General features: G+C 52.3%; 1 protein-coding gene across 1 annotated transcript in view; it reads left to right on the top strand.

The window, feature by feature from the left end:
• The first annotated feature begins 4585 nt into the window (after positions 1 to 4585).
• The window catches only part of ZNF609 (zinc finger protein 609), a 108764-nt gene continuing 87427 nt past the window's right edge, over positions 4586 to 25922 (top strand). Inside the window, exon 1 of the mRNA XM_065412117.1 lies at positions 4586 to 5332. Coding sequence (XP_065268189.1) covers positions 4586 to 5332 — 747 coding nt within the window. The remainder of the gene's footprint in view (positions 5333 to 25922) is intronic.

Raw genomic sequence — 25922 nt, forward strand, 5'->3', positions numbered from 1 at the left:
TGTTGCAGCCCGGACCTGTAGTCTGCACAGGCTGCATTCTCTGTGTCGGTAAAGGTGTCCACAGAGCCAGACTGTTAGTGTCTCCTGATGTGTGTACTGGAAATTCCATATGTCCTCTAGTTCAGTTGTCAGCCAGCACAGTGTGAGGGGTGGACATGATCAGCGCCCCCTGAAGTTCTCTGCTTTGTCTTGTTTACAGGGGTTTTCTCTTCTTTCTCCGTGCTGGGGGACAAGTCCTGCCTTCAGTTACACTAGTACAATCTCATGGGCGTCCGTTGGGTTGCATGGGTGAGGCAGAGGGCACAGTGTGCATTGGGTAGTGTAGCTTGAAAAGGAGCATTTTCATGTGGGCAGACCTGCCCCTGCTGGGCACCAGCTCATCAGCTTTTGCAGGCTGCCATAGATAAATTGCCAGTGGCTCCTAGTTGCTTGGCTGCTGTGAGTCTCACTGAGTGACTGACTCTCTGAGGGCTATGTGTGCGTTCATTCCAGCTCTGCCCTGAATCTGTGATACTCTTCTTAGGCTGAGAAGCCACATCAGTGAGCTGGCAGCTCTTCATCGATGGGTTGCTCCGTTGGAGTGGGACCAAATCACTTACCATCTGATGGCTAAGGTTAAGTTGGAACCTGGAGGGTAGAAATTGGGGGGTGATTGGGACTGAATGATCGTGCTGAGATGGAGAGGGCTGCTTTAGTTTAGCTGTCAAGTCATTCTGTGTACATAAGAGATAGTGGTGCAGGATAGCATAAAGGGATCTCAGGCCGTGTGAATTGCTCCTCTGGGGTGGCTCTAAAACATCCCTGCTGTTGGATGCCGGGGGAGATTTTCTCTAGTGAGTGAGGTGTCTTCATCTCCCTTTCAGCTGGGTTCTTGCCTGCATAGCACTTGGAGTTACTTTGCTTTTCCTACCTTTAAAAATACAGTTGAGAGGGCATAGAAATGAATCAAGCAGGAAGCTCTCTGATCCCATCATAGTGGCCAAGAGCAAAGCACAGGCTATGGAGCTGTACATGCACTGTCCTTATTGTAACATGGCCATGTGAACTACAGGTCCCAGCATGCAATGCTCACTCTTGGTTACATGGCCTTACCCTCGCATCAACATGGAGTGTTGCATGCTGGGACTAGTAGTTTTTACAGGCTGCACCTCAGTATCAAAAGGAGGGGGGACAGCTACTGTGTGATTCATCTGTGAATCAGGTGCAGTCCCTTGGAGTCCAGACAAACTGTTTAAGAGGCCGTTGGTGTAGGGTAACTATTGGGCTCCCTGATGGGGAGGCTGGTCTGTATTTCACCAATAGTGCCCCATAGCCATCATCACCCAGCAAAACCTTGGTCTGCATGTGCCGTTCTGCACGTGGGAGGAACAGAGGCTTTTGGGCAAAGGTCTGTTACTATATTTGTTATCTCTGAAGTGACCTGGTGGGATATCGTGCCCCCGGTCCTTGGGCTGATCCCATCCCCAAGAGGGGCCTTTGTGGCCTAACAGCTTGGGCAGTCAAACTCATTATTGGCCTTGTGCATCTGGACAAAGAAATTGCTGAGGGCTGGCAGTACAAAGGCGATTCTCTGCACGTGGCGCCTGTGGTGGCCAGGAGCTGGGGGCTGGCAGGGAGGTTTTGTGCCGCTTTGGATGTGAAGAGCTTCTCCTTGTTTTGGAGGGAGGCTGGGGGGAGTGAGGTGAATTGATCATTGCACATCTCCGTCCCTCCCCCAAGCTGATCTGTGCAGGGAGCAGCCTGTTTGTGATCTCAGCTGGAGGAACAAAGCACAAATGGCACTATCTGGCAGGGATGGATCGGGAAAGTGGCTCTAGAGAGGCAGGTAGATCTGAGCAGCTGGTGGGTTAGAGCTGAGGATGCTGACTGTTGTGCATGCTCCAAGCTGGGAAGTGGGTTACCCGGGGTGGGGTGGGGGGGGCTGGGGCAAGGGAAGAGGGAGGGAAGAACACACATGGCGGCTTTTGAAAGCTGTTAGTGACTCCAATGCTTCATGCAGCGTTCTCCTGATTCTGCACTTTCTCTGCCATTGAAACAAGAGGTCAGTGCTTTTCATTTCCAGCTCGCGTGTTAGCCCCTGGCTCCTGGGGTTAAAAATCTCTGTAATGACCTGTCAGAGAGTGGATTATTAGGTGTACAGAGCCAGGGATGCTGTGGGGAGCAGATGGAAAATGGTCTGGCTGCTGCAGCCCGTCTGATGAAAGACTCCTTGGCATTTTTACAGTGTTTGTGTCTCTGAAAACGCACCACGAAGCTGCTTTCCAGGCTCCTGCCTGCTGGGGTTTAAAATAATGTATTTTTTTAAGTCACCTGCTTTTGGAGTGTTGCTCAGAAATAATACAGTGGATCTGTGGGCCGTGTGCTCAGCAGGAGGAGGAGGAGGAGGACAATGGCACTCAAGAGGAGCCGCATTGAGAGGGGCGGCCAAGGGTTTCTCAGGAGAGCCTGGAGAGGGGTTTGCTGGGGCTGAGAGCCTGGCTGCTGGGAAGAACACTGTTTCATGTGTTAATTATGTCTGGTAATGCAATTGCCACTAGCTACTTTCCATGAGTGACTCGGGGGCTTTTTCTCCCCTTGCTACACAATTGCTTCCAGGGAAATGTGCAGTGCAGAGGTCTGAGTGTCTGCCTCGCATTCTAGGGATGAGGGAGAGAATGCTAGGTCTGAGGGGGGGGGGGCAGCAGAGCGTGGGCATGTGCAGTGACAGCTTCCTGCATGCAGTGCTGCTAGTGCCCCTCAGACCTGATCTCAGCCCTGGCTCCTACACAACACTGCCCATGCCCCTCAGTCCTGACCTGCAATCCCCCTGCTATTCCAGCCCTGAGCTCCCCCTACCTCTGCTGCAGTTCTGCCAATGCCCTTCAGTCCTCACCTGGAAGCCCCCACTCCTCTTCTGGCCTTGGGCCTCTCCTGATCAGTCAGTTGTGCTGGGTATTGTGTGGTGGCTTTCGAGTGTGGGAGCTCTAAAGTGAGCTGACATGTTGTGGTCTGTCACTGGAGATCGGAGGTGAGCTCTGAGCTCTGGGGACAGAAATCTAGTCCCTGCCATTTGGCCCCGGCTGATCCCGGTGGCTCTCACCTGGCTTTAACACTGTGCTCATTCTGAGGCTAGATGTCGGATTCCCACCAGGGCACTAAACTTCCCTGGTAGGTGACTCTGGTCTCATGCTGCACAGTGTGTGTGGGGCACACTGCTCTGATCAAGGTTCCCAAATGCCACCCCTGGCCCTGGGGGGCACAGAGGGGAGGGGTCTGCCTCCATCCCGGGGCTGCGTGCAGGGAGTGCTCAGTAATTCAGAGGGAAGTGGCAAGCAGGGAGCGAGTGAGTAATGTCTTGTTGACGCTGAGAGCTGTGACCTGCCGGGGCCTGTATCGATTGAGGGAGTGGTGCCAGATGGCGGCTTCCACAGGGACAGCCAGGGTGCTAGGGCCTCTTCCGAGGAGTCCCGCGTTGGGACCCTGTGAGGGGCCAGCAGGATGGCGTGATGGGGCTGTGGCAGCCAGAGGGCAGGCTGGTGAGTTTCATGTAGCAGATCACTTTTCCAGGGCAGTGTCTGTGGTGGGGGCTGGAGGGATGGGGTGTTGCGGATTGTTCCCCGCACAGGCAGTGGGCTCTGGTCAGCTTCAGTGTCTGAAATTGTGTACGTTCATGTGAGTGTTTCTTTGGGGTGAAACAAGATAGGTGTGGGCAGCTGTGCCCATGGGCTCGCGTGGGCTGGTAATAGAGCACAGGCCCCTGCGTCTGTCATGGGGTGTGTTTGTGTGAGAGAGAGAGAGAGTGTGTGTGACAGCGTGTGAGGGCGAGTTCAGCTCCCTGTGTCTGTGGTGGTGAGTGTGAGTGACCGTGTGTGTGTGTGTGTCTCTCGAATGCAGGCTTCCTGTGTGTGTGTGTGTGTGTGTGTGTGTGTGTGTGTGTGTGTGTGTGTGTGTGTGTGTGTGTGTGTGTGTGTGTGAGAGAGAGAGAGAGATGGGAGACGGGTGAGATCAGGCCCCATGTATCTGTGGTGGGGTGTGTGTGTGTATGTAAGAGAGGGGGTGAGTTCAGGCTCCGTGTCTGAGGTGTGCATGTGACTGTGTGTGTGTGAGTGGATTCGGACTCTGTGTCTGGTGGTGGGGTGTGTGTGTGGGGAGTTCAGGCTCTGTGTCTCTGGTGGTGTGTGTGAGTGAGAGACAGCGTGTGTGTGAGAGTTCAGGCTCCGTGTGTCTGTAGTGGGGTGTATGTGTGTGACAGCGTGTGTGTGGGGAGTTCAGGCTCCGTGTGTGTGTGTGTGAGAGAGAGAGAGAGAGAGAGAAAGAGGTGGGGGGGAGTTCAGGGTCCATGTGTCTGTGGTGGTGCACAGGTACCTGTTGAGCCCCTGTAGTGGTGAAGGTGTGTGTGCCTGTTCCAGGAAGATCACTCAAACAGGCTTCCTCGTGCTGCTCCGTGTAACACCTGTTCTTGCTCTCCCTTTCAGCGATGATGCCCTCACCTGGGCAGACCCTGACCACTGGAGGCCTGAGGACATAGCTGCAGCTGCTGCCTGGGATCCAGAGGCGTGGAGGCAGGGAAGAGCCTGGAACTCTGAGGTGGGCTGTGAACTCTAAGATGTCCTTGAGCAGCGGAGTTTCCGGAGGGAAAGGAGTGGATGCGAACCCTGTTGAGACGTACGACAGTGGGGATGAGTGGGACATTGGAGTAGGGAACCTCATCATTGACCTGGACGCTGACTTGGAGAAGGACCAGCAGAAATTGGAAATGTCGGGCTCCAAAGAGGTGGGGTTGCCGGCGCCCAACGCTGTGGCCACGCTGCCTGATAACATCAAGTTTGTGACTCCGGTGCCGGGCCCTCAGGGCAAGGAGGGCAAGTCCAAATCCAAGAGGAGCAAGAGTGGCAAGGACAGTGGCAAGCCAGCCCCAGGAACCTCTCTGTTCACTCCAGGCGAGGGGGCCAGTGGCAAGAAGGAGGTTCAGGGACGCTCTGGGGACGGCGCCAGTTTGGGCGGCTTGGTGGCTGCTGTCATCCCGAAGGGCACTGAGAAGTCGGCCAAAGCATCTCGCAGCGTGGCCAGCTCCAAAAAGGAGAAGGAGGGCAGCTCATCCAAGAGCAAGAAGGAAAGGAGTGAGGGTGTGGGGGCTCCATCAGAGAAGGAGCCCAGCGTGCTCCAGCCTCTCGCCCTGGCTGTGAGGGTGGGACAGTACGATGCGGGCCAAGGGCCAGAACCTGCTGCAGCCGAGCAGCTCGGGAATATAGCTATTGACACGGGAGCTGCGCTCAATCCTTTGGGAGTTAAATCAGAGATGGAGGATGGGGAAAGTGAGTGCCGGCAGCCGAAAAAGGTCAAAGCAGAGAAGGTAAGAGGCAGGCGAGTTGCCACCCTGCTGGGGTGGGGTGGAGGGACATTGCTGTGGAGAACAGGCAGCCTACGCAGCCCCATGTCTGCTCCCCATTCCAGTGGAGCGGTGCTCTGTACATGTTCTTCCCCTAATGCTTTGCCAGGAGCAGTGGGACTGCTCCCCTTCAGCAGCAGGAGATGGAGGCAGTTGCTTCCAGTGTCCTCTAGAATGCACAGGACTTGCTGCGTGTGCTACACTAGGTTCTGGTGAGCTGTAACGGGAGGAACTGGGAACAGCAAAACGTAGGCTGTATTTTGGGCAAGTTGCTTGCCAGCAAGATGCGTTGGGCCATGAAACGGCTCCCTGGGCCAGGGGTGGAAGCTGGTTCTGGCCTCTTTAAAATGGACTGTACAGTGAAGAACTGTCCTTCTTAGCCTCTGGGAGATGGGACTCTCCAGATCCCCAGTCCACAGCTTTGAGTCGCAAGTGTTTGAGATGAGGGAAGAGCATCTTACCATCCACTGGTCCTGTGTAGGATTGTTACTGACAGTCAAGGTCTGGTGTACTTTGCGGCAAGTGGGAAAGCCAGGGTACATAGTTTGTGTTTTGTCAATGAGAAGAGGATGCAACTCTTTGCTTCCCCCTTTGTGGGAGGGCTGAAGGTGGCTTGAGCTCCTAGCTCCCCAGGAATCCTCAACAGCCATGAACGGCATGCCTGAATGCACCAGAACCTGTGATACTGGAGAGCTGTTCTGGGCAAATGGCTGCAGTTGAGGTCTGGAGCTAAGTAGGCTCTGCTGCTGCTGGTACCACATGGGTGCTGTGCTGCCCTGGTCTCTGCTCCTCCCACAGATGAGCTTGGTTAATTGGTAACAAGGTATGCCAGCTTGTGGTGGCTTTGGCTTGGGGTGTTTGGGTGCAGGGCTCTGCGCTCTCCATTCCTCCTGCAGCCGAGCGGGGCAGACGGACTGGCTCTCTGAGCTGCCTGATTGGCCGGGGGCGCTCTGTGCGGGCTCACCTTGTGTGGAGCTGGTCCCAGCAGCTGATGTATAAATTGATTTCTCTATAATTACATCAGTTGCAGCAAGGGAGATGATGTCCATATGTAAGTGTTAATAAGGATAGAATTTGTCCCAGGGTGTGGCAGAGAAGCTGGAGCTGGCCTGCTCTTGTCCCTGCAATGCCGGGTGGGGTCATGGGGCCTTGTTCTCCCTCTACCCAGGCCTGCAGTTTGTACATTGGCCTAGTGGTACCGGTTGTCATCGTCCGCGTGTGGGCATCAATATGTCTGTGGCTATGGGGAGTTTTCCATGTTAAATGCTATTTCGCATTGGCCTACCCTTGTGGCAGCTTTTAGAGATTATCATGGGTGAGCTGGCAGGGCTGTGCTGGGGGTGGGTGGGTATTGCCCCAAAACTACCCCCTTCTCTTTCAGATCAGCCTTAGGTGCTAAGATTCTGTTGCTGCTCCTGGCAACAAACACGTCTGGCTCTGGAGCTAATCCGTCCACAAAGTGGGGCTGTGGAAAATTGCGGGCTCTCTTCCTGCGCAGTTCCATGATCCTGCTGCCTTGTTCCTGCTCGTATGATCTTAGATTGCTGTGACACCAGTGGGAAAGCCGCTTCCTCTGGCTGCCATATGCAAGTAGTTTAACTCTTGAGTGGCCTTGTCCTTGCAAGATCTCTAGTGCAGAGTGCAGGATGAGCTGATGCAGCTCTTTGGAGGCATAAGACCATTCCAAGACCTGGCTCTAGAGGCTTGTCTGCACTAGACAATTTGGACATTACCACCACTGCTGCAACCCTCTAGCACACCCATAAAGCACCACATGGCCGCACACAAGCACTTGCAGTGGTGGTGGCCAAGCCTGTGCACCACCACTGGGCTTGTGCTGTCCCTGAACATCCCGTGGAAGAAACCGAATATGGTGCAGAAAGATCATATAAACCACACGCTTCACACGCCAGCTCCAGGGAGCGGTGCCATGGTTTGTAGACCAGGTGCAATGGTCCCAGGCCTGGCAGTGTGTGGAGGAAGTGCTGCGTGTGGGTTCAGTGTGGGCACTTGGAGAAAGAGGCCCACTGGAGTGAGTTGCAGTGCTCCACTTCTAGCGTGGCTGCAGCCTCCAGTCCCCAAGCAGGTGTTTCTGCTGATCAAATCCATGCTCTCAAAACTTGACTATCTTCTTTCAGGAGCCAGGTAGAATCTGTGTGCGTGGGGGGTGGGAGCAGCTAACGCTAGGTGGCTGTGAGAGCTGCTGAGGCCCTGCCTCATTTGAAGGGCTTTATGGAGCAGGCTGCTTGGTGCTGCTGCGGAAATAAGTCCCAGGCAAAACCTTTAAGCTGGAGCCCAGCTTATCAATGCCTCTGGTACTGAAGGATGGAAACGTAAGTGACCTACCAGGGGGAAAAGACATGGGGTTGTGCCCTTTGTCATGTCCCTCTGATGGATTAAGCGGCCTAAAATGTTTCTCCTGCACTTTTTTTCTGATTGTTTCCATTAGGAGTTCAGCCTTTGAGTCTGCTTGCAGGGAATCGTCCTGGTGAAAAGCTCGTCCCTCTAGACGAGATTGGCTGGGGACACAGGCAGGAGCAATGGCTGTAAGACGGGATATTTTACTGGGATAGCAATGTCAGTTTGGGGGGAGGGGGAGAGGGTGTTTACTGATCTAGTTATATTGGTACGGCCCCTCAAGTGGGTGCATTTATATCCACATAGCTCATTCCCCTCCCATACCGGGATAAGCGATCCCAGTATAAACGCTTCTAAATGGCTGTAACTGCATCCACACTATGGTGGGGTAGGGGCTGTAATTAGAGTTAGTCTTTTGGCTGTAGACAAGGCCTTGGAAGCTGGAGTTCCATTTTCAGAAGTGACTTAGGTGCCTCAGTCTCTGTGAATGTAGGTGAGTTTAGGCGCCTAGGTCATTTAGGGACATTAGAAAATTCTACCTGGTCTCATTTGGCTCAGACTTGCCAGAAACTCCCCAGTGCAAGGCCTCAGCTGTGAAATGTTAGATGGTTTTGTTTAGGTTTGGCATTGCTGGAGGGAGGGTAAAACACAGAGGCTTAGAATGGGAGGTGCAGAGACAACCCTTAAAGCTGGGAGTGTGGGTGGACAGATGTCTGGGCAGCCTGCTCTCGGAGTCCCATGGCTATGAGTAGCTTTCCCTGGCCAATGACAGTCCGTGTGAAACAGGTTTGGCCCAGCGATTGTCAGAGGCTCATGTTCTGTGGGGTGAAGGCTAGGGCTGGGGATCCTATGGACGATGAAGGTCTTGAAAAGAGGGCTGCAGACAGCATGGGGAGAACATGAGAGGGCGCCTGCTCCTGAGAGAAGGGAGTGTGCCCGCGATGGACGAGCAGGGCCTCGGGAACTGGCTGTCCTCAAAAGCTGCAAAGTTTTGCAGTAAAAGGGCTTGTTCTGAATCAGTGTGTCAGGCTCTGTGGAGACCGAGTGGAGAGCAGAACCGACTGAGGGGGGGACTGGTGGGTAGCAGGAACGGGTACGTGTTCCTACCGGAGCCCTGTGCAGCTCCCTGCATAGCAGGGGCAGGATTGGGAATGTTATATTGCCCACTTTGCAGGATCAAATGAGCCCAGGGGTGCTCTCCCAGCATCCTTTGTGTCCCCACGAGCCGCAAGTGTGGAACCTTTGTTTATTCTCCCAAATGTGCACAGCCCGGACAGGGTTGGGGTATGGTGTGCTGTTATGGTGTGCTCTGCCCGGGCAGCAGCCAGCCTTCATGGGCAGGCCTGGACAGCTTGGGAACGCATGGTTGTTCTTGGGGAGAGGGTTTACCCAGCAGAACAGCTGTGCACAGTGAGAAATGGCCTGCAGGCTCTGAGGGGTTGTTTGCCGGGTGAGCTGCCGCCCAGTCACTGGGGATGGCTCGCTGGGCTGGGCTGGGAAGGGTAGTGAATGACGGATGTCTGTGTGGCGCTGCTCCTTCCACCCTCCCTTTACTCATCATCTGTCCATGGCAAGCCCTTGCCACTCTCTCTCTGCCCCTGCTGCCGTGGCTGGCGGCTGCTCCAGTGCAGAGCTCGCTGCTCTGTCTGCATGGAGCCCAAGGGGGAGGGGGAGGCGCATCCTGGCAGATGCTGCCTGCTGCCATTGTCAGCGCAGCCCTTTGGAGCTGCCTCCTTCCTTCTGCTCCCCTCTCCACACGGGGGATGGGGTGGGAGGGGATATTGAGCATTAAACAAAAGCGCCTCCCAGCTCTGCGCTGCTGCCCTGGCTTTGTTTTGATTGAGAGCTTGTTGAGCAGGATGAGTGGCCAGATGTGACGCTGCTGCAAATGAAGAAAAGGCAAACATCAGCGGCTGGGAAGTCCGCGCTAGAGAAACCCCTTTCCATATTGTGTGTGGGGTGTGTATAGGCGCAGGGTGGGGGCTCATCACCCTTCCCTTCAAGGCCTGTGGTTACGGGGCTGCAGATGGATGTGCCACGCCCCCCCCCCCCAGGTGAGCTCCCATGCTGTCAGAGCTCAGGTGGCATCTGCACTAGCCTTCTCCCCCCAGGTCCCCCACCATTGCTGATACTGAAGGGATGGGGAAATCTTACAGTGGGGGAGAAGCTGGAGTAGGCAAGGCCTGTAATACGTTAGCCATATGAACACATGGCTGAGGCTCAGCTGTGCCATTGCACGATTCCCTCTTGCCGGCATGGGGCACCTCCGTGTTCAGGGGCTGGGGTGGGTGCGTCTGTTTTGGGAAGCTGAGTGCCCATCTTACAGGAACAGCTAGCAGGGGTGCACTGGAGGGGACGTAGCTCCGTTGGGTGAATTTCTCAGTTGTGCAGTTGGGAACGGGCTGGCAATATTAGCGTTAGATGGTTAGCTGCAATGGTGCTAAGCAGCTAGCTTGGAGCAGGCTTCCTTGACCCATGCCCAGTCTACACTAGGACTTCCATTTGTTGAACTGGCGGCCTCAGGCAGCTGTTCTGATGCAGGCAGCTTTTCTTTCTAATATATACACACAGGCAGAAAAGGTGCTTCCTGAACATGGCTGTAAAGCTTTGTTCTTGTCTACACTGCCAGGAGTAGCCATTTTAAAGGAGAATGTAGCACAGATATTAGCAGCGGCACTCACAGAAATGTTTCTGTTGATACGCTCTTGCCCCAGAAATCCACGTGTCTCGGACATTTGTAACAAGGTGCCAAGTGTGGATGCAGATGCAGCTCTGTCACCACTGAGCTTGCTGGACCCGATTGAAAATATTGCACAAGCTCTAATGTGGACAGGGCCAGACTGAGACTGGAGAAGAGCGAGAATCCCAAATCCCAGTCTCTTTCCCAGACTTCCTCCCCTAAAAATTCCCACCACTGATACCGGTTTTGTTATCAACATGGGCTGCTGGTGCTTTAACTCCCATGATCAGATCAGAGAAGAACTGCTAATCACTTCCAGGGAAGCAGCGTAGTGCAGAAGGCTGTGGAGTTGTATCCTGCAGTCCTGTGGTGGTCCCTCAGCTCATCCTATCAGCAGGTGAAGGCCACTCCTGCCTTGGCCCTTTCTGCTGCTATATATCAGCAGCCTTCAACTACTCACCATCCTCTGGGTGTCTCTTAGTGCCCTTGAGACCTGCCCTGCTCTCCTTCACTAGCTCACAGCAGTGGCAGGAAAGCAGCGTAACAGAGTCAAATACCTCTCAATAAGAGTTTCCAGGTTCCCTATTCCAGCCAACTCCCCATCCCCATCTGTGTGTCACCGGTAGGACTTGATGTTCCACTGCATGTGATGGGCTAGTTATTCCTCTGAACTGCGCTCGAGTACAGGATGGTTCAAATGGCTTCTCTGCTCCAATCCCCACGACTCCCTGGAGAACCAGGCTGGTAACAAAAGAAGCAAATGGGTTCTCTATCCTGCCAAGTACTAGGCTGCGGCTCCTCATCTGTGTCTGTTCTGCTCTGAGTCCTGGAGGTTGCTGTGTCTTAGTGGGCACTCTATAGCTAGCTGGGCTGGTTGCATATCCTGTGGGTTCCAGAAAGCGCTCTGGAATGCACTCATGTTTAGCTGCTTGTTTCTGAGGCATCTTTATATTAACGGCCCTTAGAAATGCTCTTTTAGCCAAGCTTTGGTCTTGCTATGTCCATCTAGCTCTGAATTTACTTAGCAACAGTGCTGCAGTATAGCGTTGATGGTGATATCCTTAACTTGTCCAAGGCATTTGACTTGGTATCGCATGACATTTTGATTAAAAAATTAGACTGATATAAAATGAACATGGCATACATTAAGTGGACTGAAAACTGGCTGATAGGTTTCAAAATGTAACTGTAAATGGGAAATCATCATCAAGTGGGTGTGTTTCTGTTGGGATCCTGCAGTTCTTGGCCTATGCTATTTAATATTTATCACTGACCTGAAGAAAACCTGAAATCAGCACTGATAAAGTTGGCAGATGACACCGAAATTGGGGGAGTGGTAAATAATAAAGCAGACAGGTCACTGATACAGAGCAATCTGAATCATTTGGTAAACTGTGCAGAAGCAAACAATAGGCGTTTTAATACAGCAAATTTATACATCCAGGAACAGAGACTGCAGGCCACACTTACAGGATGGGGGTTCTCTACTGGGAAGCAGGGACACTGAAAAAGATTTTGGGGTCATGGTGGATAAGCTGCTGAACATGAGCTCCCATCGTGACACTGTGGCCAAAAGGGCTAATGTGATCCTGGGATGCATAAATGGGGAAACCTTGAGTAGGAGCAGAGAGGTTATTGTACCTCTGTATTTGGCACTGGTGTAACCGCCGCTGGAATCCTGTGTCCACTTCTGGTGTCCACACTTCAAGAAGGATTTTGATAAATTGGAGACGATTCAGAGAAGAGACAGGAGGATGATTAAAGGATTGGAAAACCTGCCTGATAGAGAGAGACTCAGAGTTCAATCTATTTAGCGTAACAAAGAGAAGGTGAAGAGGTGACTTGATCACAGTCTGTAAGTACCCACATGGGGAGCAAATATTTTATAATGGGTTCTTAGTCTAGCAGAGAAAGGTCTAACACGATCCAGTGGCTAGAAGTTGAAGCTAGACAAATTCAAACTGGAAATGAATTCAAACCACAGAACAATTTACCAAGGGTCATAGTGAATTCTCTATCACTGGCAATTTTTAAATCAAGACTCGGCTCTTTTGCTAAAAGATAGTCCCTAAAAATTATTTAGAGGAAGTTCTCTGGCTTGTTCTATACAGGAGGTCCGTCTAGGTCATCACAGCGGTCCCTTTGGCTTTCGAATCTGAGTGTTTCTATATGCCCTTGCTTTGCAAATTGCCCTGTGTAATGCAAAACCAAGACAAAAACAGAACAAAGCATGACTGCCCCATGCTCGTTAATATACCTTTGAGGGACCAGGTTAAGCAGATTAAAGTTGGGGAATTTGTAGCTAGGCCTGCGTTGGATCAGGCTGTGTTCTGAGTCTCCTGCAGAAACCCCGAGTGGTGGATGGAGTGGCCCTTTGAGTTTGGGATGCTCTCTTGCCAGCATCCACCGGCAGTTTGAGGTACCCCCGGTGCATGGCAGAGCAGCGGCGTCCATCCCATGTTCCAAACGCATGCTCGTAATGTTGACTGAGACTTTGAAACCTGTTGGCACAAGCAGCCTTGTCACGTGATGGGCAGTGACTCTCGGGCTGCTCTGTTAGGGGACACATGCAGCTCTCAGTTTAACAAACCCCTTGGAAGCTTGAATCTCAACTCTCTTGTATATTTCCCCGCATTGCACGTGTGCACTGGCATGTCACTGTCAGTTTGTTGTGGCTGAAGGGCATTCCCCTCTGGCTGCGGGATGCTTGTTCACAATGGATTAAGGGCACATGCTTGCACCCAGAAGATTTGGTCTCATGGTGACTTGGGAGTGCGTCCTTGTCCCCAGGGGAGAGGAGGTTGGCCTTATGGACATTTGGGGTTTCTTAGTTATGCCTGTGGGCTGGGAGCTCCTGGTGATGGTTGGGGGAGCTTGCTGACCCTACTGATGGGTGCCAGTTATTATGTGATAGGCCTGATCTACCAAAAATGTAGACAAATGTGATGGCCTCCCTGATAGGAGTGAAAGCCCTATTTTGAGTTCCCCATGCTGCTTTTGTCCCTTGAGCTGTGCTTGGGGAGAGGGGCTGTGCTTTTGGGGGACTGAGGGCCAAGATTTTTCAGTCTGAGCCGTTTCCCACTCCCTGCTTTGTGTAGATCTCTGCTCTCTTCCCAGGGAATGGCAGTTGGAACGGCTTTCACAAACCCAGCCAATCTGGCCAAGCAGGCAGGGCCAAGGGTTTCCGGGAGGCGTTGGGGAACATGTATCAGCAGCTGCTGGCTCGTCCCAGCTCCTCTCACTGTGGTTTCCCTCTTCTAGCCACGGTTGAGTAAGCTGCCTCCAGAGCTGCTGACAGGGCCGCGTTTGGAGGCCTTGGAAATTACACTGTTCATTTCCTTATCATTCCCTGACCTGCAGTGCAGAGCCTTCTGGTGCAGGAACAAGGCAAGAAAGCGGCATGCAGCCAACATGTGTCAGGAGCTACAAAGGAGGAAATTGGACTTGCTCACTTAAAACCATGGGGTTAGGCTTTGATTTTTGGCTCCCACCGAGAGGTTATTTCTATGTACTGCTTTTAAACTGCTAGATGTGGCAGGCTGTGGATTTCAGCTGATCCCACCTCTGGAGTTTTATAAGCAAGGAAGGCAGGGAAAATTGCATCTCTCTCATGTTAATTTCCCAGTTGTGCAATTGGGAATGGGCTGGCAGTATGTGCATGGGGAAGGGTAAGTTAAAGGACCAGCGCATCTTAATAGGCATTTATTCTTTACTGCTGTACCCAGTTAAACTGTCGTCAGCCCTGCAGTGTGGTGCTGCCTTTGCTGGAGCAGCAGCCTGCACCCCTTTGGGAACAGGGATTTGGGGACACCCTTGAGGGCGCTGGCGCACAGAACAAAGCTGACTGGCAATGCTGAGAAAAGGGATCAGTGTTTGCCAAGAGGGAGAGTGGAATGTTGCATGCAGTGGAAAGGAGGATAAAAGAGGCGTAAAAGCTCCTTGTGACTAAGTTTACGCTCTGGTTCCAAGTTGCTTCCTCTCCTTGGGGCAGCTGTAAATCTGCACCATATGCATGCTTTGCAGCTCCCTGGAGGAGTTGTGATTAGAGATTTGAATGAAGGGTCCAGCTTCCTAGTGTGTGACTCGGCCTCTGACTCTCCACACCAAAGGAGATTTCCCAGCCAGTGGGGACTGTTGGAGAATGGGTCAGATTGTGAGTCTGAATGGCTTCTGTGGCCCCTCAGTGTTCTTTGCTTTGCTTCCAGTCTGGTGGTGGCTGTGTGTTTGCTTAAGGACCCCATACCATGCAGGGCACATCTGTCTGACTGTTTCCCTAATGCAGGCAGCCCCTCCCATCCCTCTAGCACTGGGAACCCCAAAAGACTTCAGAATGAGACAGGTTGGTCTTACAGTGTTGCGGGGGAGCAGGAGGAATATGCCAGGTCTCATCTGCCAGTGACTAAATCTGCTCTTGGAGCCGTGCTCCTCAGGGACCTTGGAGTAGTTCCCACACTTACTAACGGAGACACAGCCTCATCATTGGGTGCAATGAGCATGCTGGTTCACCTTTCTTGTTCTTAGCTGAGCCGATGGAAGGGCTGTGTTCTGTTTGGGCCATTGTTGCCAGGCTGGGTTGCAACATAAAGAGTGGTGCTGGTTTGGGGGACTTGTGATCTGATGACCTATAATCAAACAGCATCTGAGTGTTTGGGAAGCTATAACAAGGTGTGTAGAATGGGGGGAGGCCTGTTAAACACTCACTTGTTCCACGGAACAAACTCCCGTCTTTCCATGCCCTAACACAGAGCTACTTCTGCCGCCGGGGCACGGGAGCATACTACTTTCCTGGATTCTCCATTCAGCAGAGTGCCTTACCGTGTGTGTCTGGGAGGATGGAACAGCAGCATAATGTACAATGCCTCTTGGGACTCTGCTGTCTTTGTTGGTGGAGACCAGGTACTTCAGAGGAGTGGTGCGTTTGCTGGGAGTGGGTGGCTTACCTCATGCTTGCCGACAGAGCAGGGTCTCTGATGCTGGCTTTGGAAAGGACTGTGCCTCCTTCCAAACAGCAAGCAGGTCTGGGGGCCTGTGTAAGAAAGTGGCCATCCCCCATTGACTTGGTGGGAGAGAGGAAGCGATTCTCGAGCGCCGGAGCAGCTGCGCTAGAGTAGATCCTAGCTCATTTTGGGGGATGGGGGAAGCTGCCACCTGGATCCCGCTTCACAGAAAGGGGACTCTCCAGTGGATCATGTTGGAAGGAGAAACCTCTTCCTTACCCAGGAGATGCTCATCTGTCCTTTCATCCTCTGAGGCTGGTTCCTCTTGGGCCAGGCTCCTCTTTCTCCAGGCTCACTGCAAGCACAAAGCCTACTACGTCCCCTGATTCCAGGTGTTTGCTAGGCTTGTACTAATGCAATTCTGTGGGTCCTCTGCTCCAGGCCTCTCATCCCCAGACACCAGTGGAGGGGTGCTGTGGGAGAGCCTGGTGGGGAGGGGAAGGTGGACCTGGATTCTTTACTAGGGGAAGGAGAAGGCCACAAGCCCCTTCCATGTCTGGGAGAAGGGGTGGTGCGTGGAGCACAGCTGGGATTGGGAAGGAGGCAGGAGAGGTATAGGAGACCCCGTGGCAGCGGGGTGTGGCTGTAGTGGTGGCAGGGAGAAGAGCTGTGCCAGGTCACTCAAGGAGTGGAGGGGAGGGTACTGTCTTGTAGGGAGGTTGCAGTGCTGAGTTGGGGGGCCTCTCGCCCCTTTCTGTGGCAGCAGCGTCCTGGGGATGGCCTTGCTGCATGGGGGGAGCTTGGAGTGGGGCTGCTTCAAGAGATGGAGTAACAGCGTGGGCGGCACAGCACAATATCCGTCACGGGAACTAGTGCCTAGAAAAGCTCTCCTCTTCCACGGGGACTTGCCTGTTGGGGCCCTGGTTGAGGAAGAGGCAGAAGCCGCTGCTACAGTGTTTGCTTTGGAAGGGGTTGTGTTTGGCTTTTGGTAGATTGATGTTTGTATTGGCTTCTGTGGGCTCTGGGGGTGTGGGTGGGGTGCATGGAACTGTGAGAGGGCCTGACTCTGCCGTTGCGGATAGATTTGCCTTGTGCAGTTGGTTCCTGTGTGTTTAGTTCTTGGCTGGCTCCTGTATTCCCATGGCCCTCCCAGAGTTCCCAGGGACTGCTGAGCTGACCAGAAGAGCTCTCTGCTTCCTCCCCCTTCCCACTGCACTTGTCCAAGGAGCTGCTTGCGATTGCTTTCTAGGCCAGTGGGAACTTAGTGCTGCGTGGTTCTCTCCTTGGTGCATGGCTGGTCAGACAGTTCTTCCTCCCACCTTTCCCCGTTGCAAGCAGGGTTCTCCTGTCTCTGTCTCGTCCTCAGTGTTGGCTGCCTCTCAGCCAGCTGGCCTGGTAGGAGAGAACTAGCTCTCTGATCTCATAAAGGGCTTGGGCCTGTAGGGCTAAACCCACATGTGCTGGCTGGAAGCAGAGCCCTGGTGGGGATTTTCAGACCTGGATGCAACTACTTAACCACCCATTAACCTGGGGACGGGGGGGCTGGGCAGCCCCACTGATTTCAGGGAGTAGGTTTAAGAGCTTCTGTGTGATGCCACTGGGGAGAATTAACCTCATGTGAGTTGGAGGAGCAGGGCATGGAGCCTGAACTGGTTTAAAGTCCATGCCGGCAGGTGCCTGTGCAGAGGCAGTGCTGGAGACTCCTTTGCCCTGCACAAGAAAGGGGCAGATGTGTGGCCATTTTATCTGGCGTCGCTTTCCCAGGAAACCTCTGCTGTGGGTGTCTTTAGTCTGGCATCAGGATGAAGGACCTATTGACAGGACTCGGACTCGTCTTGGGTGTCATGGGGGCAGGTTCCCAATAACGACTCAGAGGAGGAGCCAAGAACTGCCTCACTTTATTTCTTCCTCGGGTGACTGCCCTCCTGCATATCCTCCTTCCCGGTGCCCAGCAGAAAGCTCTGTCTCTGGAGTAATGGTCTTGTGCTCTCGTTGGGATGGCCCCCGTCCCTTGGAGTTGCCAGTGTGTCCTGTGCTGTGAAGGCCACACTCCCCGCACCTAACAATGTCATGCTCTACTGCTTGATTTCCCCCTTCTCTTTCCTTCGCCGCTGCCTCTGCTCTTAAGACTCCTCCCGCTCTGTGTTTCTACCCTGGTGGCAGCAGTTCTAGTGTCCAACGCTAGTGATGCTGCCCCTGAATGCCAAAGGCTGAGCCGCTGGGTGAGGATTGTGCCCCCAGATGCAGTCCTATGGCCTGAAACAAACGCTGCATTGGCATGACTTGGCTTTTCCCCAGGCAGCTAGCACCAGGAGTATTTGGGAGAATGCCTGGGATATGCCACTGGATACCCGTTGTGTTAGCTGGGCAGCTTGCGGCTGTTAAACCCTGTGCTCTATGGGAGCTGGCACTAGATGGCCACGAAGCCTATGCCCAGCCCTACGAGATGTCCAGGGCTCTCTGTGTTAGGCAGAAGTCACTCTGCTTGGAAGGGTGAAGGCTAGAGCTTGCCACGTCTGAAACTCGCCTGCAGCGGCTCACCAGTGGCAGGTGTCTGTACAGCCTACCCTTGCTGCTTCCTCCTTTCTGGTTGGCAGTAGAGGGCTGTTGCTAATGGTGGTGGCCTTGGCTTCTCATAAAACATTCCCGTTTCTGTTATCTATTCAGTCTCTGATCTGAGGGCTCGAGAAACCCACTGTACCCAGTGATACAGAATGCAGCCAGACTCGCCTTATTACACACACTGTCCCTGCTGGCTTATCGACCAGTGGCTCGAATTCTGGCCGTTATATGACAGGTCCCAGAATGAAGAAGCTGGTTTCAATGTGAGAAGCCCTGTTACCTAGTGCTTAGAGCAGGAGACTGGCTGTCCGCACGCCTGGCTTCTGTTCCCAGTGCTGACGTGCGTGCTTGAGTAAATCCCTTCATCTCTCTGTGCCTCCGTTTCCTGCTCTGCAGTGTGCAGTGAGCATCCCAGTGCCCCCTGTGGGGCGTACGGGGCTTGCTGAATGCTGGGGAATTGCTTTGCAATCATGATATAGGTGGGTAAGGCATTACTATAAATACAAACATGTCTTCCTTTGCCAGGCTGGAGAGGAATTGAATTCCAGGGAGCCGGCTCCCACAGTTAGCTATGGAAATGAACTGTTGTGAGTGTCCCCAGAGCTGCTCTCAGTCTCCCTGCTCACTTCTAGTGCAGGGCCTGCTCCAGTTATTCTTACTCCAGTGAGCTGCCTTCACCTGTGTCTGGAGCAACGCCTCCCCTTTGTGGCACCCTTGGCTGTGGCTTGCTCTGGAGTGAACTGGGTGACTTGTTTGTGGCTGGCTGCCTTTCTCAGGCTATCCTCCTCTGCATAGCTCCTTGGCTGCTGGGGTGGCTGGGAAGCTGTGTCCTTTGGCTTTGCCTCAGCAAAACAGTCTGGGTGTAAAGTGTGACCAGGGAGATCTCTCCCGCTAACTCTTCAATGAGAGGAGGTGGTGGGGAACTTGGACTGTGGCTGAACAGCTTCATCAGCTGCCCCTCTCATCCCAGCTTCAGTAGCCAGGAACAGTCATCCCTGTGTTGGTAAAGGGTCGCTTGCTCCCTCGGAAAGGACCCATTATCAGAGCTTCCAGGGACATGCTGGAAGTTAGAGCCTAAAGCATGTTAGCTTTGGGAGGTGCTGTGAACTCCACTCCTCGTCTTGATCTGCACAACAGCTCCTCGGGGGTCTCCACACCCTCTGCCGTTTGGACCCAATGCTGGAAGAGCCTGTGCTGTGCATGTTCCCAAGCGTGTGTGTAAAAGAGGCTGGGAGAAGGAGACGTTATTTTTGTAACTGTTCCTGTCACTTGGCTGAGTAACTGAGGGTGGAGGGGTAGGAGAGAGCGAGAAGGGGGAAAGCAGACTGGAGACTGTGATCCAGGCCCTAGCCTTGAGATGAGGGACAGCTGGGCCAGGCTTGGCCTGTGAGGAGGCATAGGGAAGATCCGTTTGGAAGTCTGAAAGGTTCCTGTAGGGAGAGGACTGGCTGCATGCCAAGACACTCTTTGCGGTAGTAACTGACTCAGAAACAAGAGCTGGCATGTGTCTCACGTCCCAGCTGCGGGGAGACAGGCAGATCTATAGGGTGCCTTGTAAGTAGAAGGGTGTTTTAGTGTTTAAAGGGCTGTTGGCTGGCCTGTGGCTCGGAGGGAGGAAGGGAACCGTATATATATCCTGGGGCCCAGAAGTGTGCTAACAGGAAGGCTGCTTCTTTGCTTAGCATTACCATTTCAAGGTCCAGGAACTGCTGAGGTACGTAATGTTTCATGGCCTTTCCAGGGCTGGCTGTTAATATTCCATTCTGCCCACAGGGCCAGGGAGCTGGGTTGAGCTGCTGCATCTCCAGAGCGGGGTGGGGAGCCCTCGAGCACTAAAAGAAACCAATGTTTTCTCTGTAACCCTGCTGTAACCAGCATCACTGGCCTGTGACTGCCAGCGCTGAGAGCTGGAATGCCTGGCCTTGGGGAGGGTAAGCTCTGTCCTGGGGCACGAGGGGGCTGCTCTCTGCAGCCATTTCTGTGTCTGTGCTTCAGAGATCAGATCCTGCTTTTGACAGTACCTGTGGTGTTTGCAGGTTTGGCTTCTGGCCATCAGGGGTCCTGACTATGTCCCGGACTCACTGGGTGACCTGGCGTAAGTCACTTCCCGCTCTGTGCTGGTTGCTCTATCTGTGGTAATCATTTAATGATTGCAGATGCTCTGTGCAAGTGCCAGCTACCCAAGTCCTGTTGTCAGCCATGCTCAGCTGTTCTCTCTAGGGGTGCTCCTCGGACAGCGGTGGAAAGTGATGAGACGGAGGTGAGCTGACTTGTCTCTGGGTGCACCAGGTGCAAGGCCATGCTGGGATCAGAACTCAGCACCGCCCATCTCCAGCCCCCTGTTCACTGCACTCTGTGAGATGGACATAGCCTCCGGGGGCAGGGTCGCTGACTGCTTGCGCTCTGGTAGTGTCTTTCGGGTAAGGATTTCAGAGTCCTGGATTGCCTCTGCTCTGGCAAGGACAGCCTGGCACTGCTGGGGTCGGGTGTGGTTTTATAGCTGCAGAGGCTGGTGCAGTTACAGTGAGACTCGTGCAGGGTTCCCATTGCCCTCCTTCCATTGAGGGATATAAATCTCCTTAGAGTGCTGCAATGTCGCTCAGAGGCCTCTGTAGCGAAGATGCCAGCCCACATGAGAGATTGGAGCAGAAGAGGAACATGTCAAACACTTACAGGGGAATCACCCTCGTCTCATTGGTGTCTTTGGGCTGCTCCGATCCCTGCAGCCAAACACCCTGAGAACGGAGGAGCCGCTAAATCCTTCTGCTGCCCACTCCGTCATTCAGCCTTTCCATCAAGTTATTCCCACATCCCAAGTCAGTAGCAGGAAATGCCTGCTCCTTCCTGAGAAAGTGCTCCTGCCTGAGAAAGCGCTTAAGGATTTGTCCCTTGGTGAGGATTCAGGGCAGCCTGGAGATGGAGTCTGGCTTCCAAGCTTACCATGGCATTATGGTGAAAGCTCCCGTTAAGGCTGCAGCAGACTACTGGCCTGCACGTTTGCCTGGCGAGAAGTACTGGTCATCTTGGATGCTGCTTCTTGGTGGTGGAGTTCCTCTTCCCTTTGGCCCTCTAGATATTTTGGGGTGTAGTGTAGGTATAATGTGAGCATGTTCTTTAGGCTGCTGAGCTTTGGGAAACCAGTGCCCCACAGCCTGGGAAATCTCTGAACGGAGAGGAAGGGCCTGCAAGAACCAAGCAGAGTGTCTCAGCGTGATTCGTCTCTAGGTTCTCATAAAATGGTGAGTATCTGCCAAAGATGCTCCAATTGAACTAGGATCCTGAGCTACTAGAAGGGGAACCAAGGGTGTGTTCTCAGGCAGGGAAACTGCCTCCTCGTCCTGGGGCTGTACTTGCATTTGTGACTGCATCATTCAACTGGGCTCAGTTCTGCCCAGACTCCACTTCCCTGGCTTTGTTTGGTCATGGCACAGAGGATATGGTGTGCTGGGGGAGCACTTTGGTTGTGATGAGCATTACGCAGCATGTTCCAGTATCAGAAAGGGCTTGATAGCTTCCTGAACTTATGCATGCAGCAGTATCAGAACCGGGGTCTTGTAATCTTCCTTACCACAGGTCACCCCCATTCTAAGGCTGGCAGGAGGCAGTGCCCAGGGATCTATCTTAGGGTGTGTTGATAGGTCAGGGATTGGAGGAATCATTACCAACAGGACCATTAAGAACAGTCTCTCTGGGGAATTGATGGTCTATTAAGGGAGACAGAGAATCTCTTTCCATTTGCCATTTGTCCTAACGAGCGTGTGCTGGGAGACACAGATGCCCAGCCTGTGTGTGGTTATTAAATCTCCCACTCAGTGCCGATATCTGATCTTTGAAACGCAGCGTTTCTCAGTTTCTAGGAAATCAAATAAAGGAAAAACTACTTAGGAAGATTTTAATCAAAACTTGGCAGAAGAATTTAAGGAAATCCAAGAAAGCCTCTGAGAGACAGACTTCACATGACTGACTTAGATTGTGGATGAAAGGAAGTTCAGAAAGCGGTGTCAGGGCCTGGGCTCTAAGTGATTGGGTGGGTAGGATTTCAGCTTCTGGCATGTTAATCTGATTATGTTAGTGTTCCTGCCCCTGCTTGCCATGTGATAGAAACAAGAAAACAAGCCTTTTTCCAGAGCAGTGGAGACTGGCTGCCAGCTAGAACTATGAGGCATAGCCTTGGGGGCGGGGGCTGGTGAGGAGAGGCACCCCAAATCCCTTAGAGATGGCCAGCCAGGAGTTTGGGGGGAGCTCTCACCTCTTTAAGTTGTTGTCCTGTGTGAGGGGGCAGGGGGCACCTTACACTTGGCTTTCCAGGAAGCAATTAGGAGTGATGTTGAGCATTATTGGCTATGGGGGATCTTGGTGTGGGGGTTCCATGTTCAGCAGACTATTGGAAAACACATTGGCTCAAAGCCAGGAGTTTGATTGTGACTGCAGACTCTGTAAAGGGTGTCCCCTTACAGATCAGTTTGGGAACCCTTGTTTATGTCACTGTGACACTGTTCATTGTGTAAATGGCTGTTCCAAGCCCTTGTTTGTAGTTGATCGTGACTTTCCCAGAATGTCTTTGTGGCTGAAGTGTCTCATTCTTGGTCTTGGCTAAGCTGTGACTCTGTCAATTTTATTTTGGAAAGTGATTGAAAAGCCATTGAGCAGCCTGAGCCATTTGACCATTTAGGGGCAGGAGGGATGCTGCAGCATTTTTCAGATGCCTCTCCTACAGATGGGTAACCCAAACGAGCTTCTGTTCTCAGACCAGGTCTGGACAGAAGCCTGGTTCAGGAGTGTGGGCTTTGCACTGTTTGGGAGGCGGGGCGGGGGAGGAGGGGTAGGGGAGGGTACGTTGTGGGCATTTGCTAATAGCCTTCTGAGTCTGCCTGTACAGTTTTCCTATTGATGTACCAAAATGGGATTGCTTCTCAAAATGCCTTTTCACCCAGGAGAGGGGTAGGTAAGGGAGTGGGGACTGCTCCTGTATACCAAAGAAACCTTTGCTATCTGACCTCTGCTCAGTACCTTTTCCTGTCAGGCGCTTGCTACTATAATGATGGGCAGAAGTATAAACCCCGAAGATAGCATCCGTCCTTAACTTTCCAACTTGCCATCTGCGTTGGGGCTTATGAAAATATAAAGCAAGCAGTATAACCTATGCAAAGACTCTTGCATATAAAAAATGCTTAGTTGGGTGACCGTATGCTAATCAAAGAAGTCTCAGTAAGTTGCTGTTGAAAGGACAGTGGCTGAATGTTTGAAAGAAGGTGGCTCAGGGCTTGTCTACGCTTGAAATGCTACAGCGTCAGCGCTGCAGTGCAGACACTACCAACAGAAGGGGTTCTCCCGTTGGCATAGGTAATCCACCTCCCTGAGAACTGGTAGCTAGGTCAACGGAAGAATTCGTCTGGTGATCTAGTGCGGTCTGCTCCAGGGGTTGGCTTAACTGTGTTGCTCAGTGGTGTGGATTTTTCACACCCCTGAGCGATGTAGCTATGTGTAGATCAGGCCTCAGTAAGCTTGATCTGATTTTAAAGGGGGTCAGCAGGCTGCAGCCTGGTAATATACATTGATGTTCAGCTTACCATCTACATGCAATGAGTTGCTTTTTGCTGAATGAGGACAATGAGACTCGGTTCCCATGAGTTAAAACACGGAGTAGCTGACATAATGTGTAGCTGGCATAGTTCTGGGGCGGTGATGAGGGTATAGTGATGGCTGCAATGGTGTTTCCCTTACTTATCTTTAAAGTAAATTGTATGCAAAAAACCAGCAGTAAGGCTTTGCTTTCAGCCTCTCTGAAGTCGGGATATGCAGAGTTAAGATGACCACAGACAGCCTTAATTTCTCTGATCCCTTCCTTGGGTGCCTTTCAGCAGTATTTTCACTACAAGAACTCACAGCTTCAGGCTGTGACTGTGCTTGGCAAGTACAGTGCAACGGAAAGGAACTGCACTTTTTCCTGAACTAGAAATGTATGTGCGTAGCGTGCATTCTTCCCACATGTTGTGTGCTCATGAAGTCAAGTAGTTTCTTCATGCCCTATGCCAAGGGGGCAGACTTAGAACTGCTGTGGAGAGCTTGACTCTTTCCTGGCCTCTTCAGCCTTGCACTATATACAGTAGTTCCTTTACATAGAGGCAGGGAAATTGCCACATCAAGTCACCCCATGGCCTGTCTAGTACAGAATTTGTCTTCCATAATAGTGATCAGAACCGTGCTTCAGAGGGCAGTGCTAATGCTAGACATTTAAGGAATTACCTGGAATTCTCTATTTGTATGGTGGCTGAGATATGGCCTGGAGGCTGAGGGTTCATGTCCCTTATACTTATCTAATGTAAATGTTCATAAATCTAATCCTTTATTTAATCCTGCTAACTAGTTTGCAAACCAGTGCATGAAATATCTAAGGTAAGGCCTGTAGTTTCTTCCCTAGTGCTCAGACACAAAGCCTCAGGAGCACTCTGGGTAAGGAGATGCAAATAGGCACAGCAGGTGTCCAACTTGACTTCAGAATCCTGCACTCAATGATATCTGCTGAGTACGTGGGAAGAGAACCCAATCCTCAGTCGTTCCCTGTTTCTAGCTTCATTACCATGCAGGGTCCTGCTCAGAACAAGGAGGAACATTGCATGCTGGGACCTTAGGAAACTACACCTCCATAGTAAAGGTGAGAATCATAGAATCATAGAATATCAGGGTTGGAAGGGACCTCAGGAGGTCATCTAGTTCAACCCCCTGCTCAAAGCAGGACCAATTCCCAACTAAATCATCCCAGCCAGGGCTTTGTCAAGCCGGGCCTTAAAAACCTCCAAGGAAGGAGATTCCACCACCTCCCTAGGTAAAGCATTCCAGTGCTTCACCACCCTCCTAGTGAAATAGTGTTTCCTAATATCCAACCTAGACCTCCCCCACTGCAACTTGAGACCATTGCTCCTTGTTCTGTCATCTGCCACCACTGAGGACAGCCGAGCTCCATCCTCTTTGGAACCCCCCCTCAGGTAGTTGAAAGGAGTTATCAAATCCCCCCTCATTCTTCTCTTCTGGAGACTAAACAATCCCAGTTCACTCAGCCTCTCCTCATATGTGCTCCAGACCCCTAATCATTTTTGTTGCCCTCCACTGGACTCTTTCCAATATTTCCACATCCTTCTTGTAGTGTGGTGCCCAAAACTGGATACAGTACTCCAGATGAGGCCTCACCAATGTCGCATAAAGGGGAACGATCACGTCCCTCGATCTGCTGGCAATGCCCCTACTTATACAGCCCAAAATGCCATTAGCCTTCTTGGCAACAAGAGCACTGTTGACTCATATCCAGCTTCTCGTCCACTGTGACCCCTAGGTCCTTTTCTGCAGAACTGCTACCTAGCCATTCTGTCCCTAGTCTGTAGCAGTGCATAGGATTCTTCCGTCCTAAGTGCAGGACTCTGCACTTGTCCTTGTTGAAGCTCATCAGGTTTCTTTTGGCCCAATCCTCCAATTTGTCTAGGTCCCTCTGTATCTGATCCCTACCCTCCAGCGTATCTACCACACCTTCCAGTTTAGTGTCATCTGCAAACTTACTGAGAGTGCAGTCCACACCATCCTCCAGATCATTAATAAAGATATTAAACAAAACCGGCCCCAGGACTGACCCTTGGGGCACTCCGCTTGAAACCGGCTGCCAACTAGACATGGAGCCATTGATCACTACCCGTTGAGCCTGACGATCTAGCCAGCTTTCTATCCACCTTACAGTCCATTCATCCAGCCCATACTTCTTTAACTTGGCGGCAAGAATACTGTGGGAGACCATATCAAAAGCTTTGCTAAAGTCAAGGAATAACACATCCACTGCTTTCCCCTCATCCACAGAGCCAGTTATCTCCTCATAGAAGGCAATTAGGTTAGTCAGGCACGACTTCCCCTTGGTGAATCCATGCTGACTGTTCCTGATCACTTTCCTCTCCTCTAAGTGTTTCATAATTGATTCCTTGAGGACCTGCTCCATGATTTTTCCAGGGACTGAGGTGAGGCTGACTGGCCTGTA

This window comes from Emys orbicularis, chromosome 10, assembly GCF_028017835.1.
Source record: "Emys orbicularis isolate rEmyOrb1 chromosome 10, rEmyOrb1.hap1, whole genome shotgun sequence".
Lineage (NCBI taxonomy): Eukaryota > Metazoa > Chordata > Testudines > Emydidae > Emys > Emys orbicularis.